Source organism: Oncorhynchus nerka, linkage group LG3 (genome assembly GCF_034236695.1).
Source record: "Oncorhynchus nerka isolate Pitt River linkage group LG3, Oner_Uvic_2.0, whole genome shotgun sequence".
Classification (NCBI taxonomy): domain Eukaryota; kingdom Metazoa; phylum Chordata; class Actinopteri; order Salmoniformes; family Salmonidae; genus Oncorhynchus; species Oncorhynchus nerka.
Window position 1 is genome coordinate 45,509,061 of NC_088398.1, and position 18,421 is coordinate 45,527,481.

General features: G+C 41.1%; 1 protein-coding gene across 1 annotated transcript; it reads left to right on the forward strand.

Moving 5' to 3' along the window:
• Positions 1-13,345: 13,345 nt before the first annotated feature.
• Positions 13,346-18,118, forward strand: LOC115108988 (Golgi reassembly-stacking protein 2-like). Its single transcript, XM_065012636.1, is given in 12 exon segments — positions 13,346-13,460; positions 13,623-13,710; positions 14,201-14,281; positions 14,469-14,672; positions 16,099-16,185; positions 16,291-16,421; positions 16,509-16,641; positions 16,771-16,894; positions 17,000-17,086; positions 17,181-17,297; positions 17,407-17,435; positions 17,438-18,118. Coding segments are annotated over 11 exon segments (1,131 nt in total). The 5' UTR covers positions 13,346-13,460; positions 13,623-13,647; the 3' UTR covers positions 17,513-18,118.
• The last annotated feature ends 303 nt before the right edge of the window (positions 18,119-18,421 follow it).

Here is an 18,421-nt window from a genome sequence, read left to right on the forward strand (position 1 = left end):
CCAACTCATCCCATACCATCTCAATTGGGTTGAGGTTGGGTGATTGTGGAGGCCAGGTCATCTGATGTAGCACTCCATCACTCTCCTTCTTGGTCAAATAGCTCTTACACAGCCTGGAGGTGTGTTGGGTCATTGTCCTGTTGAAAACAAATGATTGTCCCACTATGCGCAAACCAGATGGGATGGTGTATCGCTATAAAATGCTGTGGTAGCCATGCTGGTTAAGTGTGCCTTGAATTCTAAATAAATCACAGACAGTGTCACCAGCAAAGCACCCCCAGACCATCACACCTCCTCCTCCATGCTTCACGGTGGGAACCACACATGCGGAGATCATCCATTCACCTACTCTGCGTCTCACAAAGAACCAAAAATCTCAAATTTGGACTCATCAGACCAAAGGACAGATTTCAGATTTTAGGCCTTCAATGTCCATTGCTCGTGTTTCTTGGCCCAAGCAAGTCTCTTTTTCTTATTGGTGTCCTTTAGTAGTGGTTTCCTTGCAGCAATTCGACCATGAAGGCCTGATTCATGCAGTCTCCTCTAAACAGTTAATGTTGAGATGTGTCTGTTACTTGAACTCTGCATTTTTTTGGGCTGCAATCTGAGGTGCAGTTAACTCTAATGAACTTATCCTCCGCAGCAGAGGTCTCCTTTCCTGTGCAGATCCTCATGAGAGACAGTTTCATCATAGAGCTTGATGGTTTTTGTGACTGCACTTGAAGAAATTTTCAAAGTTCTTGACATTTTCCGTACTGACTGACCGTCATGTCTTAAAGTAATGATGGCCTGTTGTTTCTCTTTGCTTATTTGAGCTGTTCTTGCCATAATATGGACTTGGTCTTTTACCAAGTAAGGCTATCTTCTGTATACCACCCCTACCTTGTCACAACACAACTGATTTGCTCAAACGCATTAAGGAAAGAAATTCCACAAATTAACTTTTAACAAGGTACACCTGATAATTGAAATGCATTCCAGTTGACTACCTCATGAAGCTGGTTGAGAGAATGCAAAGAGTGTGCAAAGCTGTCATCAAGGCAAAGGGTGGCTATTTTGAAGAATCTCAAATATAAAATATATTTTGATTTGTTTAACACTTTTTCTGGTTACTACATGATTACATATGTGTTATTTCATCGTTTTGATGTCTTTACTATTATTCTACAATTTAGAAAATGGTAAAAATACATTTTCTTAAAAAGAAGAAAAACCCTTGAATGAGTAGCTGCGTCCAAACTTTTGAATGGTACTGTATATATATTATAATGTACTGAATATTGGTGCTGTGTGTTGTCCATGTAGTTATTAAGCCAGGGGCACTGTATGCAACACCACATTGTATCTGGTTTTCCCCTTTCATATTAAGTAGAGGGAATATAACACAGTCATTGTAACAGGTACTGTATTCTATTGCTGCGTTTTTAGAGCTAATGAATTTTGTGGAGATTGTGTATAGTGTTGTTACATTGCTTTTGTGGCAAATATATGTCCTAGTTTTTCAGTAACACATGTTCCAATGATTATACAAACCACTAAATAATAGTATTTAATAGATTAATCACTTGATTTATATTGTTATCTATTCCATTTGTAATGTGTCCTTACTTGTATTTTGAAACGCTACTGTGTTTTGTATAAGCATATTAAAAGGTATTTTAGTGTATTTGTGAACCAAAGAAGGGTATACTTACAAATATATATAAATAAGTCCCTTAATATAACCAATAGATGGATTAAGATATTTATATAAGAATATGTAAGTCAGTCACCCTTAACCTTAGTGCAATCTGTGTTGTGTAACTGTGATATGTCATTGTGAATCACATTGACTGAATGTTATAGTGTCACATGACTAGCTGTGGGAGGGAAGCTGAGCTCTGGCGGCAAATGTGCTGTTTCTTTAGGGCTCTATTCAATCTGTATCGCTGAAGCGGTACAGATTGCGCGATAGAAATTGAAAGGTCATTTCCCGTTGAGCCGACATATGTAGAGTTTGCTGTGAATACAGTCTCCACTGTAATGCGGAAACATTGCCTTTAAATTGAAATCACGCTGTAATGCTGCACTTCCACGATACGGATTCAATAAAGCCCTTATTTAGTGGGAAGCACAGTGATAAACCATCTGGGGAAATGTTTTATCGTAGGGACAAAGGATTGTTTGTATTTTAACAGTGATGCATTGACTGTTTTGAAGCATTTCACTTAATTAAGGGGGCCATTTAATTAAATATATAATCTTTCAAATCTATAAACTATGTCGTGGATTTTCTGGTCTTAATATGACCCGTGTGTGGACAATATTATCCCGTGAGAATCGACATGTTGCAAGAGACCAATTGTTTGTCATTGAGATGTTGACAAAACAAACGCACGGTCATGATGATGGTTTTGTTTCTGTGATCAGATTGATTGAATTTACATTCCTCGGTGAGTCGGATGGAGATCCCCTCTCAAGGTAGCCACTTGAACCTCATACTAAGTGCAGAACATTACCGTCTTATTGACAGCACCAATAAAAATCTCAGCTTTAACCATTTTTGGGGGGGCATTTTTTTGCAGTTATTGTTAATGAGGTCTAATGATGATCTGTAATGAATAAATCTGTGGCTATGAGTCCGGTCGACCAGTGTAATGGCTTGCTGTTTTTAATTCCGTACGGTGTGCAGTAATATTCCCTCTGGGGTCCTGTGTTTGCTGGCTGAATAATAAAAAGGCCTTTGGGGACAGACCTGCCTTCATGGACTCGGGTCAGCCATGGGGAACAGCAATGATGTGAGAGACATTTTGAGATGATTTACCTCAGAAGACACTCGGCCTTTGCCACCCGCCTTCCATTCGTCGTCAGAGGCAACTGAATTGCAATCATCTCAACGGTACACTGGCATGTTCAAATACTCCGCATTTACAACATATTAACATTTCTGATAGCCCAGAAATGGAAGGTGCAGTATCAAAGTCCAGTATGGGCAGTAGAAATGAGCAATTAACATATTGTTTTTTTTCAACCATGGCCTGTGAACTGATAAGCCCTCACTCCCCCAGGCCAAAGATCTAGTATGAGCAAATGTCCATGTATTTTCAGTGCCTTGTCCAAATTCTCCAAAGAGCCTATGTGATTATCATTCCCCATCCCTCAAATGAATCCCCCCGGAGGGAAGGTTTATTGGCTGATCATCTCACAGCTGAGCTTTCACGAGACCCCGCTGTGTACTCCACTCCTCTCATTACTCACACTTTGAAGATATTTATCATAAAACGCATCACACTGTGCTTCCTTTACATTTTTTTATTTTTATCTCTCAGAGAAGCCCATTTCAAGGCTCTGCCTGGGTGCATTTTATCTGAATCCAGTCGTACAGGAGTGGAGTGTTTGATCACTGTCGTGATCATTATGGACTTGATGTCATTGGATGTTTCGTAGAGTTACACAAAATACAGGATTGGATAAATCACAGTCTTAAGGGGGTAACAGAAATCAAAAACCTTTTTTTCTTTGAGTCGAAGTGCGTTAAACAAAGTGGTTAGTTGTTTGCGTCAGCAATGGTGATAGTATTGTCTGGGCTTAATTGAACTGATGCATAATTACAGAGCTAATTTGGAAGCAGGTGTCTGAGGCTCTTGAAATAATTGAACGTAAATGAAAATGAAGGAGCCAGATTGAACTGCAGTACCTGAACCAGCTTTTGTATCTCCCAATAATTGGCTCTTTTGGCTGTCACAGTCCAGTGACTAAGCAGAGACGAATGGCCTCCCACTGTAAGTTATATTCTCAACCTACACTGGAACATAAATATCAGTGCTTGGGCTTCCACACAATGCAAAATGTATCATCTCCAGAGCTATTTTAGCATTCCCAAGATTGTTTGAACCGAATGTCTGTCCATTTTGACTGAAACATGTAAGAGAAATATGTTCTAATTTGCATTGTCTTGTCTTCACACCCTTTCTAATGTACACTTTGGAATAGCTCTCTGATATATATGGAACATAAAATGAATAATTCATTGAATTTCACATTGCTCCATCACCTTAACCAACCATCAGTAAGCCCATCAATCGCAATTACAAGCATTATTACACTTTGAACAAGTCCAAAGCAGGCGTTTGAAAATAACAAGCATGGCTGATTTCCTCTCCATTTTCTCAGTCTCTGGGGGTAGACTGTCTATGAACACCAGACTGTGAAATGCCTGCTGTCTGAGTCGCTGACCACCCTCTATTTCACACCATCCACAACTTATGATTCTCTGTGTTCAACACACTGCCTATGAGGAGATGGATGGTGGGCTTAAAGAGGCTTAGTTTTCATGTCCAACAGAAAATGAACCAACACCAAGGTACAATCAAACTTAAAGGCCCAGTGCAGTCAAAATGAAGTTTTCCCTATTTTTTGTAATCATATTGTACAACAGCTGATTAAACTAACACTGTAAAAGTGTGAAGAAATTCGATCAGTGTTATATTTCCTGATAGTTACCCGTTGAAAATACAATCTACACAGGACCTTCTAATCAGCAGGTTTGGCATGGGTAGGGTTTTGGATTTGGATTGGTGACAAGTTAATATAGATCAATTACAAAGAGAGTTCCAAACCTCTCTGCAGCTAGTTTTCAGATTACATATCCCTCCCCCTCCCCACTCAGGCCACTCTGAGACAGTCCTAGTAGAATTCTTGCTTGAGAAATATTTATTTGCTAAATAGCTATTTTTGTTTCTTTTTTAAAATGTTAATGGAAAACTATTACAGTAAGGTACGTAATTCTTACCCAGAAATGATATTGAGATAAAAATGGTTGCATTTGGCTTTTAATGTAGCTGAACCTCTGGTCTCCAAGTGGTTTTTATTCGTTAAATAAATAATTTCCTGATAGTTATGGTATTGGTTGCATGTGCTTGTTACACAATCTTTCCATTGATTTTGTGAGATATTGATTTGTGTTTCAGGTCTGAGATGCAGTATCTTTCCTCCTAACCATAGCAGAGAGTTTCATCTCAACTGGTATCTCTTTGCACCTCCAGTGTCCTCATATGATCACTCAGGTCCAAGACATTCTCCCCACAATGGGGTTCTCCCCCTATCCCCTCTCAGCTGTAAAGCTCTCCTCTCATATATATCCATGAGCCTAGTCATTGGGTTCCTGATGTGCCAGATCTATCTTCCACCTCCGGGAATCACTGCCACATTAGGCTCCTGATAGACACTGACATTCCCATTGTGCGCGGCTAGTCTAATGAAATGGTGATGATGATGATATTGATGGAGGCTCATTGCCACACAACCCCCTTTTGTCTGTGTCTGCACACACGCTCGCGCACACACACACACACACACACACACACACACACACATCTTGGCCAAGTGGAGAGGAGTGTATTATTTAAATCAACATAGTTTATTCGTTTAGTCTTTAGCATATATACAAACATGGCAGTAACTCTCTAAAGGGTTTTTAGCAGTGATGGTAACGCTGAGATTAATTATCAAACCGGTGGCCTGGGCCTTTCACTCCTAAAACAATGATAATAGTTCACAATTATCTAAATAGCCTCCTCTTATTGACCTCGTGGTTCACTCCTAGTGCAAGGGTTGATCTGTCTTGAGAGAAAGCAAATGTATAAATGGAAGAATGAACAATGCATCAACAGCAACTTGCTCATCTCCCCGGCTATAACGTCTGAACTCCTAATGGGGTTCTTGTTAAAGTTGAAAGACTGCTAGTAAATGTCTGTCTTGGACAGTTTCTAAAGGCAATTAGTGTTTGCCAAGAGCAATTACACTGCAACCAGGCCTTGCATGCTGATTACCATCATGTGCTTTAAAGAAACAAGACGACCCACGGAATGTGACAGTAATGCAGTGCTCAGCCTCACTCTAATTGTTAAATGTTAATTGTTAATTGTTTCTAACATGAGGAGGGCTGACACTTCCAGGGTACTGCACGTATACTGACTACGAGCCATGAACTGGCCTGGCAGGGAACACAGTGTCAGTGGTTGAAATGAAAATAATAAACAGTCTGTGTGATAAACATTTCACCAGCAGGTACCTGTACTGAACTGTCAGCTAAACCCCCCCCTCTCTCTCTGAGGAGCACTTTATCTCTGCCTCCCAGCACAGTATGTCGGTGAGATTATACAGCTTGTCTAACCACAGGCTCCCTTTATTTTGACAGTTTTCTCTTCCCCGGGATAATGACCTGTCACAGAGGATTCATTAAGTTTATGTCATTAAAATACAAACCCGCTGCAGTGTGCACAATTCTATTCATTTTTGCACTCGGCTTGATTATGACTGCAATCACTAAGCTTTGTCAGAATGCATTTGGAAGGCTCTCATTAGCTTCACAACTGGACTACAAGCAGAGAGCCAAAGACAGACAGGAAGGAGATCATGGTTGGCGAGCACAGCTCTGGAAGGTCCATCCGCCATCATGACAGGCCGGAGCCAGGCCAGGCAGTTGGTGTGGTCAGCATGGCAATCCAGAGAAGACACAGCTGTTTGCCATGTGGTGCACGCTGAAGGATCCAGCACGTTGACTGCCAAGTTTAACCCAGACGAGTAATGTTTTTGCTCTGTTCTAAACAGTATTTTAAACGTTGCCATAATGTTAGATATTGGTAATCTTCTCTATGTACATAGTAATTTATTGCCCAGATTGTTGTCAGTTCATAAGTAAAATATACTCATTTATTTTACAGGCTTCAATGTTTAGCATTAGCTAGTATTGACATTCCCAAACTTATTTGGTCCTTCTTCAGTAATATACACCATAAAATGTTGACTCTCACAAAACGTCCAAGTCCGTGTCCTGAAAACTCCCCAGAGTATATTTTATAGTGCTGTAAGAATGTATTTTCATGTATACTAAGAATAGTAGATTCCCTAGTCCAGACTTGCATTGTAAATTACTTGGAGGACTGAATGGATATAAATCTGTGACAGCCACATAGAGCGGCCCTGAGAGGAGTGATGATTGCAGGGACTTAAGGTGTCAGCAAGCTGCAAGTGAAATACTGAGTTTATTTATTTACTTCTAGTAGGATAGTGTCACTGTAGACAGAGAATTCTTCAGTGATTAAAAGTGAAAATGACAACAATTTTAATGTCACAAATGTAATACTGTAGCAAAATATATTAATCATATGTATAAATCAAATATTATTACCATAGTACTGAGTTAAATTGTAAATTCTGTATCCACATACAAGCACACATATTGTATACATTTCTGACCAGGAATGCAGATTAAGCATTCTTTAATTCTTACAGTTTGTTATGAGTCATTGCTACATAAGCCATGGTGGTGATATTTCAACATACTACTCATAGTACGCTAGTATGATTCTTGTCCTCCCAGCCTTGAAAGCATTATCGACAGAGACCATTTTCAACATAATGTTAAAGGACGAGGGCAGATAATGACTATTTCTTTCTAGTCTATGATGGGTGTAATCCTTTGAAGTGGGGGTAATTTGGCCTCAAAACCAGAGCATAAAGGTATCCTTCCGCTGAGGAGATTTTTATCCCAGTATGATGCATTTTCCCCCTTACAATGGCGAAAGGCCAGTAAGATGGAACTTTTACAACCACAGTTTGTAGAGGCCTAGCCTAACATACAGTACAGAGAGCAACATACTTGAATCCTTTCATATATCTCCTTCTTTGTAAGAGAAATAAAAGGTTAAGCTTAATTTTAAAGTTAATATATTTGCTTAATCAATAACGGTATATGAATATATGTTTTAAAGAACAAATAAAGGTAATTGATATATAAGTAATAAAATGTTAATTATTGATTAGTAGACCCAATCTCTGATATTGAGAGATTCACTTCACTGTCCAAGCAACCCTCTACATTTGGGGTATGGTTATACAGCCCTCCACATTGGTTGATTCATCTCAGCTGTTTTATTGTATCACCACAAAAACGTTATTTTGATTATTCATACTATTTCATTCTTACACAAGATATTCTCCTGACACAAATGTAAGGTTAATACCCAAGGTGGCTGGTCATTCGTTCTTGTTACGGTTTTCTTCCGGTGAAAGAGAGGAGGACCAAAATGCAGCGTGATTATTCATAAACATCTTTAATGAAAGATGAAAATACGAACAGTATACAAAAACAATAAACGTGAAAAACCGAAACAGCCCTATCTGGTGCAACAAACACAGAGACAGGAACAATCACCCACGAAATACTCAAAGAATATGGCTGCCTAAATATGGTTCCCAATCAGAGACAACGATAAACACCTGCCTCTGATTGAGAACCACTCTAGGCAACCATAGACTTACATAGACTACTCTACTAAACACAACCCCATTAATCTACAAAACCCCTAGAAAAGATAAACACATAATCACCCATGTCACACCCTGGCCTGACCAAAATAATAAAGAAAACACAAAATACTAAGACCAGGGCGTGACAGTTCTATCGGTACGGTTACCATCGTTCTAAATGTTCCATTGCCATACTGGCTGGCAATGTTCTTATCTCTTGCTTGCTAGCTAGCAAATTACGGCTAACTTACAGTCACGTCAAACAGTGTAGCGAGAATAACAACAAAGTAGCTGCATTTGTTTAAGCTGATTTATAGTGACATTTACAGTACATTCTGAAAGTTTTCAGAACCCTTGACTTTTTCCACATTTTGTTACGTTACAGACTTATTCTAAAATGTATTATTTAGTTTTTTCCCCCTCATCAATCTACACATAATACCACATAATGACAATGCAAAAACAGGATTTTAGAAATGTTTGCTAATTTATTAAAAATGAAAAACAGAAATATGACATTTACATAAGTATTCAGCCCCTTTACTCAGTACTTTGTCGAAGCACCTTCGGCAGCAATTACAGCCATGAGTCTTCGGGCGCTACAAGCTTGGCACACCTGTATTTGGTGAGTTTATCCTATTCTTCTCTGCAGATCCTCTCAAGCTCTGTCAGGTTGGATGGGGAGCATTGCTGCACAGCTATTTTCAGGTCTCTCCAGAGATGTTCAATCGGGTTCAAGTCCAGGCTCTGGCTGGGCCACTCAAGGACATTCAGAAACTTTTCCCAAAGCCACTCCTGCATTGTCTTGGCTGTGTGCTTAGGGTCGTTTTCCTGTAGAAGGTGAGCCTTTGCTCACAGGGAGACTCATGAGGTGGCGCACAACTGGCCCAGCGTCATCTGGTTTAGGGGAGGGTTTGGCTGGCTGGGATGTCCTTGTCCCATCACGCTCTAGTGACACCTTGTGGCCGGGCACATGGACGCTGACTCCGGTCGCCAGCTGTTTGGTGTTTCCTCCGACACATTGGTGTGGCTGGCTTCCGTGTTAAGCGAACAGTGTGTCAAGAAGCAGTGCGGCTTGGCAGCGGGCTGTCAAGCGGGCTGTCATGTGCCTTTTACTGAGGAGTGGCTTCTGTCTGGCCACTCTACCATAAAGGCCTGATTGGTGGAGTGCGGCAGAGATAGTTGTCCTTCTGGAAGGTTCTCCCATCTCCACAGAGGAACTCTGGAGCTCTGTCAAAGTGACCATCGGGTTCTTGGTCACCTCCCTGACCAAGGCCTTTCTCCCCCGATTGCTCAGTTTGGCCGGGCGGCCCGCTCTAGGAAGAGTCTTGGTGGTTCCAAACTTCATCCATTTAAGAATACATATTTTTTTATTTTATTAATTTAACCCTTATTTAACTAGCAAGTCAGTTAAGAACAAATTCTTATTTACAATGACGGCCTACACCGGGTAAACCCAGATGACGCTGGGCCAATTGTGCTCCGCCCTATGGGACTCCCAATCACAGCCAGGATGTGATACAGCCTGGATTTGAACAAGGGTGACGCCTCTAGCACTGAGATGCAGTGCCTTGGGCTCCCAAGTGGCGCAGTAGTCTAAGAATAATGGAGAACACTGTGTTCTTGGGGACCTTCAATGCTGCAGACATTTTTTTGGTACCCTTCCCCAGATCTGTGCCTTGACAAAATCCTGTCTTGTAGCTCTACGGACAATTAATTCGACCTCATGGCTTGGTTTTTGCTCTGATATGCACTGTCAACTGTGGGACCTTATATAGACAAGTGTGTGCCTTTCCAAATCATGTCCAATCAATTGAATGTACTACAGGTAGACTCCAATCAAGTTGTAGAAACATCTTACAGAAGATCAATGGAAACAGGATGTACCTGAACAGTCTGCTGTTCCCACATGCTTCAAGAGGGCCACCATTGTTCCTGTTCCCAAGAAAGCTAAGGTAACTGAGATAAACGACTATCGCCCCGTAGCGCTCACTTCCATCATTATGAAGTGCTTTGAGAGACTAGTCAAGGATCATATCACCTCCACCCTACCTGACACCCTAGACCCACTCCAATTTGCTTACCGCCCCAATAGGTCCACAGACGACGCAATCGAAACCACACTGCACGCTGCCCTAACCCATCTGGACAAGAGGAATACCTATGTAAGAATGCTGTTCATCGATTACAGCTCAGCATTTAAACCATAGTACTCTCCAAACTCATCATTAAGCTGGGTCTACCTGACCCTGGGTCTCAACCCCGCCCTGTGCAACTGGGTCCTGGACTTTCTGACGGGCCGCCCCCAGGTGGTGAGGGTAGGAAACAACATCTCCACCCCGCTGATCCTCAACACTGGGGCCCCACAAGGGTGTGTTCTCAGCCCTCTCCTGTACTCCCTGTTCACCCATGACTGCGTGGCCATGCACGCCTCCAAACTCAATCATCAAGTTTGCAGACGACATTACAGTGGTAGGCTTGATTACCAACAACGACGAGACAGCCTACAGGGAGGAGGTGAGGGCCCTCGGAGTGTGGTGTCAGGAAAATAACCTCACACTCAACGTCAACAAAACAAAGGAGATGATCGTGGACTTCAGGAAACAGCAGAGGGAGCACCCCCCTATTCACATCGACGGGACAGTAGTGGAGAAGGTGGAAGGTTTTAAGTTCCTCGGTGTACACATCATGGACAAACTGAAATGGTCCACCCACACAGACAGCGTGGTGAAGAAGGTGCAGCAGCGCCTCTTCAACTCGAGGCTGAAGAAATTTGGCTTGTCACCAAAAACACTCAAACTTTTACAGATGCACATTCGAGAGCATCCTGTCGTGCTGTATCACCGCCTGGTACGGCAACTGCTCCGCCCACAACCGCAAGGTTCTCCATAGGGTAGTTAGGTCTGCACATGCATCACCAGGGACAAACTACCTTCCCTCCAGGACACCTATACCATCCGATGTCACAGGAAGGCCAAAAAGATCATCAAGGGCAACAACCACCCGAGCCACTGCCTGTTCACCCCGCTATCATCCAGAAGGCGAGGTCAGTACAGGTGCATCAAAGCTAGGACCGAGAGAATGAAAAACATTTTCCATCTCAAGGCCATCAGACTGTTAATATTAAACAGCCATCACTAATATTGAGTGGCTTCTGCCAACATACAGACTCAAGCTCTAGCCACTTTTATAACTAACATTTGGATGTAATAAATGTATCAATGTAAACAATGCCACTTTATATAATGTTTACATACACTACATTACTCATCTCATATGTATATACTGTACTCTATACCATCTACTGCATCTTGCCTATGCCGTTTGGCCATCACTCATCCATAAATGTATATGTACATATTCTTTACACTTGTATGTACTTATTCCTTTACACTTGTGTATAAGGTAGTTGTTGTGAAATTGTTAGATTACTTGTTAGTTATTACTGCATGGTCGGAACTAGAAGCACAAGCATTTCACTACACTCGCATTAAAATCTGCAAACCATGTGTATGTGACCAATAAAATTTGATTTGATTGGATAATGAGGTGCGATTTCGCCTGGCATAGAACATGTGCTCTCTCCTCAGGATACTGCTGTTCAGAGTAGCTAGCCAACAATACAGCTAACACAATCACATTAAACTGAAGCTGGAAAGACTGCAAATTAGCTGCACTTTGTTTCTTTTGACCTTTTTTCAATTGACATGTTTTTGTATATATTCATAAAAATTATGCCAGCTGATTCATGATTTAGACTGGCTGAGAAACACGGCCTGTCTGTCTCGTTCTGACTCCCGACGCCTTCATCATTACTCTGGGACAGCTGGAGATCTAATTTGAATATTGAAACAATGTTGCAAATGTCTGAGAGACAGACAGCATGGTTAATTTCAAATCTCCGCTGTTGAAAACTAAATGTTAGTCTAAAAGAAATGTGAGATTATGTCTAGATGCTTTTTATAGTGGAGAAGTTTATAAATCGCCTGGCTGGGCGTATGAGGTAGTGGATTGTGCAGTCAGATGGAAAAGAGAAAATTGGCATTTTAATGGCTGGAATGCGGTTTTAACCAATCAGCATTCAGGATTAGACTCACCCATTGTATAATACTGTAATGAACTCACATAATTTCTGTCACAAACTCCACACAGTTGTCACTAGTCGGATATTCATTTCCCACTGAGCAAATAATTACTGTACTTACAGCCTTCATATAAATATATTTTTATCCGATTCTGCAGCTTCGAAGGAGCCAATGAGAATGTGTGGCATGTTCTGGTGAATGAATTTTTATCAGGTTTTTGCTTATTTATTGAATTGACATTTGTCAATAAAACTCATGAATGTCAAATTATTTTGTGTTCTACTTATAGCCCTGGCTTTCCTGAAAATAAAATGGTAAAACAATTCATGAGGGCTTGATAATAAATGAGTCAGATAAACAAAAAGCTGTTTTTTGCTGGCATCTCAGGACTGATATGGTTAATCTGTTTGTTTAAGCCATGTTCCTTACAGTTTACCTCAGCCTCCTGCACTCCTGTTCTAAAATGATAGCAATATGCCATACTCTTTCCAGTGATTGTATTAGACAGCACCATCCAGCACCTATGGCATCAACAACGATGTTGTTGTTTTCATTTACAATGTGTGGTTGCTGCCATAATGGACAAAGACACTGATACAGTTTGTTGAGGAAAACACATTACATTTATGTTGTCTATCATCCAATTGTTCAACATGAAATTCCTTTCTCATAATACGTAAAGCCTGGAACACGATGGAATACGTGAGACAGATTAATAAGGCTCCTGTTTGTGATGATTCCCCAATCATGAGCTAGACACCATAGCATACACTGCTTTCATCAGCTCCACTCTCATTCCAAAACATATCAAATAGCCAATTCAGGGTAATTTAACCTTCTATTACCCTTAACATTAACCGTTTTTTCTTTAAAGTGACCTTAACCTTAAGTAACCTTAAAATAAGAGCATATAAAATTGCATAAATGCATAGCACAGATTCTAAACAACGAGGCACAATATCGCGAGACTTCCGGGAACGGTTGCGAAACAGACCAAGACCAGGCCGGGGTTTGGGAAGTCAAGTAGAGAAAAATATATTAAAAAAACGCACTGAAACACAAATGGTAGAGGAAAGATACAAGGTTTTAGTATTTTTTTGTATTTTAGATGATGCCATAAACTCTCTCTTACAATGTACCGGAAGTGTTTCTATGTAGTTAAAAATCTTGATTTTAGCATCATCCCGGAACCGGGGGAAAGTGTTAGCTACTGTGTCTAACCAACTACACCGATTTATTCACCAGAATAATATCCAGGGTTTGATGAGACATGGGGGGTGCACAGAGCATCGAAATACCTGGAGGAGGATCCGAAGGTTATCACGTCCTCAGGGTATGGATCTTTAGTAGCATGCTAAACCACGAGCTGTAACTGGGCTAGTTGATGATGAGAACGTAACACATAAATGCTTGTCATGAGTGTGAATAACGATAATGTTGTTGCTGTCATCAGGTTGCTGTAGAATGTCAGTGTGTATTTTATGTGCTCCATGTGAGTAATTCACCACGTTTTGTCGTTCAGGGAAAAAAATGGTGTAGTCTAACCAATTAAACAGAGCAATGTCTGACGAGTGAAATTGTGCAAGCTGATTTGGATAGCTAGTTAATTAGTTTGTTAACTAGTGCCAGTTCGTCGCTTGACTCGAGCAACCGGTCTGTCAATGTGTATGACGGGGGTGGGCTGTTGTTTCAATTCAGAACACACTTGCAAAGGGCATTGCACCTGTGTGTTAGCTGTAAAAGTGTGGTGATTTTAATTTTTAAGGGCAATATGAATGTCATGTTATATATGTCATGCGCAAAAATCCTGTCTCAATTTGCAGGTGCAAGATAATTCCCCTGGGCATCGTGCAGGATTGGAACCATTCTTTGACTTTATTATTTCCATCAGTGACACAAGATTGGTAAACTAATTTCTCAAATCTACACAAGATTGTTAAACTGTCATTTCTCAAATGATCTACATCCTGAAGCTGTCAGATCCCATTGCAGCTCAACTATTTTCAAAGTCAGGGTTACAAGACAACCTATAGGTGGACTAACTTTGTTTACAGGTGATGATACACTTTAACATCTGTACATTTTTGTCAGAACAAAGATGATGACACATTTAAAGACTTGCTGAAGGTGAATGTGGAGAAACCCATCAAGATGCTGGTATACAGCAGCAAGACGATTGAGCTGAGGGAGGCAACAGTCACACCCAACAACATGTGGGGAGGTCAAGGGCTTCTGGGTGTCAGCATCCGATTCTGCAACTTCGAAGGAGCCAATGAGAATGTGTGGCATGTTCTGGTGAGTGAATCGCCTTGGCGTTTAGAGCTGCACGTATGAAGAAATGTAAACCTGGATATGTGTTGATGTGAAGACTTGCAGTGACCCGATATACAGTGCTGTGAAAATGTATTTGCCTTAATAATTTCTCTATTTTTGCAAACATTTTTATACTGAATGTTATCAGATCTTCAATCAAAACCTAATATTAGATAAAGGGAACCTGAGTTTACAAATAACAAAAAATATACTTATTTTACTGATTTTAATTAACAAAGTTATGCGACACCCAATTCCCATGTGTGAAAAAGTAGTTGCCCCATTACACTCAGTAACTGGTTGCGCCACCTTTAGCTGCAATGACTACAACCAAATGCTTCCTGTAGTCGTTGATCAGTCTCTCACATCGCTGTGGAGGAATTTTGACCCACTCTTGTATGCAGAACTGCTTTAACTCGGTGACATTTGAGGGTTTTCAAGCATGAAATGTTCATTTTTAAGTTCTGCCACAACATCTCAATTGGGATTAGGTCTGCACTTTAACTAGGCCATTTAAAATGTGTTGCTTTTTATTCATTTTCATGTAGACTTGAGTGTGTGTTTTGGATCATTGTCTTGCTGATGACCCAGCTGCGCTTCAGCTCACAGACAGATTGCCTGACATTCTCCTGTAGAATTCTTTGATACAGAGCAGAATTCATAGTTCCTTCTATTAAGGCAAGTCGTCCAGGTCCTGAGGCAGCAAAGCATCCCCAAACCATCACACTACCACCACGTTTGACTGTTGGTATAAGGTTCTTATTGTGGAATGTGTGTTTTGTTTTCGGCAGGTATAATTGGACCCATGTCGTCCAAAAAGTTGACTAAAGTTTGCAAAAAAGCACAAGGAAGCACCAGGATGGTTCAAGACTCTTGGAAGAATGTTCTATGAACAGATTATTCAAAAGTATACCTTTTTGGACAACAAATTTGAAGTTTTGGAATGGCCTAGTCAAAATCCAGACCTAATCCCAATTGAGATGTGGCAGAACTTGAAATGATCCGTTCATGCTTGAAAACCCACGAATGTAACTAAGTTAAAGCAGTTCTGCATGAAAGAGTGGGACAAAATTCCTCCACAGCGATGTGAGAGACTGGTCAACAACTACAGGAAGCATTTGGCTGTAGTCATTGCAGTTTAAGGTGGCACAACCAGTTTTTGAGTGTAAGGGTGCAATTACTTTTTCACAGAGGCATTGGGTGTTGTACTTTGTTTATGAAATAAATTAAGTAATTGTGTTATTTGTGTACTCTGGTTCCCTTTATCTAATATTAGGTTTTGGTTGGAGATCTGATATCATGCAGTATCAAAAATATGCAAAAGTAGAGAATTAGAAAGAGGGAAAATGCCTTTTTCATGGCACACTGTGTTTATAATTTTGGTCTGTATTCTATTTCTTGTCCCTAGGAAGTGGAGCCAAACTCTCCTGCAGCCATGGCTGGTTTGAGACCACATACTGACTATGTCATAGGTGCAGACACTGTCATCAACGAGGTGTGTGGGATGCCTTTCTTTAGTGTCATTTCAATGATGTTTTCCCTACACTAAGCTGTTGATGTAGTGTTTGACTATGGTTTTTGTCTGAACTTTTCCCCACAGTCTGAGGATCTCTTCTCCCTCATTGAGACGCATGAAGGGAAAGGGCTTAAGTTGTATGTGTATAACACTGACACGGACAACTGTCGCGATGTGGTTATCATTCCAAACTTTGAATGGGGTGGAAAGGGCAGGTATGGCATTGACGTTTTGTCAATTCATTTAGCAGAAATTCCTATAGGTTGCCCCATAGAACACATACTGACTGTGCCCTTCTTCAGCCTAGGCTGTGGGATTGGCTATGGCTACCTGCACAGGATACCCACACATACAGTTGAAGAGGGTAAGAACATCAGCGTTCCTGGACATATTCCAAGTGAACCAGTTTCCCCACTTAAGGATGCCTTCACAGAGGTAAGACATTTTTGTAAATGACCTACTTCTTTTCACTTCCAATATCTGCCAGTCACGTGAAGGAATTTGTGTGCAATGAGAATATTTTACAGCACTGGGTGTTGATCCCAGTTTTAATTCGTTCCTCAGGTTCAGCTCTCTGCTGTCAGTTCTCAATCTGCAGTGCCTTCTGCTCCAACTGGGTTGGAACAAAATCTCTTTGACCTGTCAGTCAGCTCAGCTCCTCTCACTGTCCCGAGCGCTCTTCAAACAGGTATGCTAGGTATCGCTACTTTTCATTGAGACGCATATTGCTTACAGACTTGATATCACCAAGTAAGAGATTAGTTATTAATAATGGATTCTATCTTTGTCCAAGGAGTACCTACTGTGCCAATGTTGCCTAGCCAAGTCAGCCACCTGCTAAGCACTATACCTCCAGTCATCCCTGCTACCACATTACCAGGTCATTGTTGGACACGGTTCTAGTTTGGGAACAATATGATGCATGTATTATGCTTGTGGCTTGGTGTATTTCATTGTTCATATGTCCTGCACAGGTCTAATGTCGTTACCCGGAGGCCTACCTCCCCTTCACAAACTGGCAAATTTAAATGTCACTTTACCAGACTTGGGCACTGTGTCATTACCAGGTATTGGAGGGATGCCACCAGCAGGTACTGTCAATGTTTTTAAGATTCTTTGATGGTTTTTAAGATGTAGGTTTATGGATATTTGTATACTACTGTTAGTAATATTGCTCTAACTTTCCACCTGTCTCCTCAGGTTTCCCTCCATTGGCCCCTCTTCCTCCCCTAAACCTATCCATGCTCAACTCCCAGCTGCCTCTGGTCCCAGGAGTAACTCCATCAGATTTCACTCTCCCACCTAGCTCTGCAAGCGGCAATTCCCAATGAGCAAACACCCTCATCCTGGACGCAACATCCTCCTCCAGAGCCCCAGTGGTCAGTGACACATTGACAGAAACACTTCTCCCTACACCAGTGGCTTCCTCTGAACCTAGAGAAACACCAGTGACTTGACTCCTAGCAGAGAACCATTTACCGACAAGATCTACTGCATTTAAAACTCAACAAGGAAAGAATCTGGAAACGCTCTGTTGTACTTCTAAATCTATGGCGGAATCCCCAATTATCCACCCTTTTCCAGAAGTGTGTGTATATTTGAACATTTCTTGTTATAATCATTGGCTTGAGAAGTTTCCGCCATTGTTAAATCCACGATGGGGAGTGTACACTCTGGGAAAAGGGTGGAGAATCAGGATGCAGCCTTGGTGGCTGAAACAACAGCAAGGGTCTTCGGAAGAACGATGGGCGGTCAGAAATGTGAGAATTATTGTGAGATCCGCTTTAGCCTGTTGTAATGCAGATGTATTTTTATTTTTTTTGTACAAAAAATTACTAAAACATATGAATGAAATAGTGTGTAATTAAGACATCCCTTTCTTGAATAAATTGATTTATTTTTCTTGTCTGCAGCATTGACTTCTCATACTTCCATTTGTAGTTCTTTGGTTGGTGTGAAAACAGTGTGTCAGTGTAGGACCACAATGAAACGTGACTATGGGAGAATCTCTATAGCATACTCATCCAGTCTTCTCTCAACCCATCATGCGTACACCAGAGGTCCTGCCCCGCTGACCTTCTCCAGTGGGTTTTGAGAAGGATGCAGTTGCGATTTTCCCACAATGTACCTTAAGCAGATTCCTTTGCAATGGGATTGATTCGTTTTGCACTCACTATTACCAAGTTGGTGAATCTTGGCTACAAACCAAGTAGTT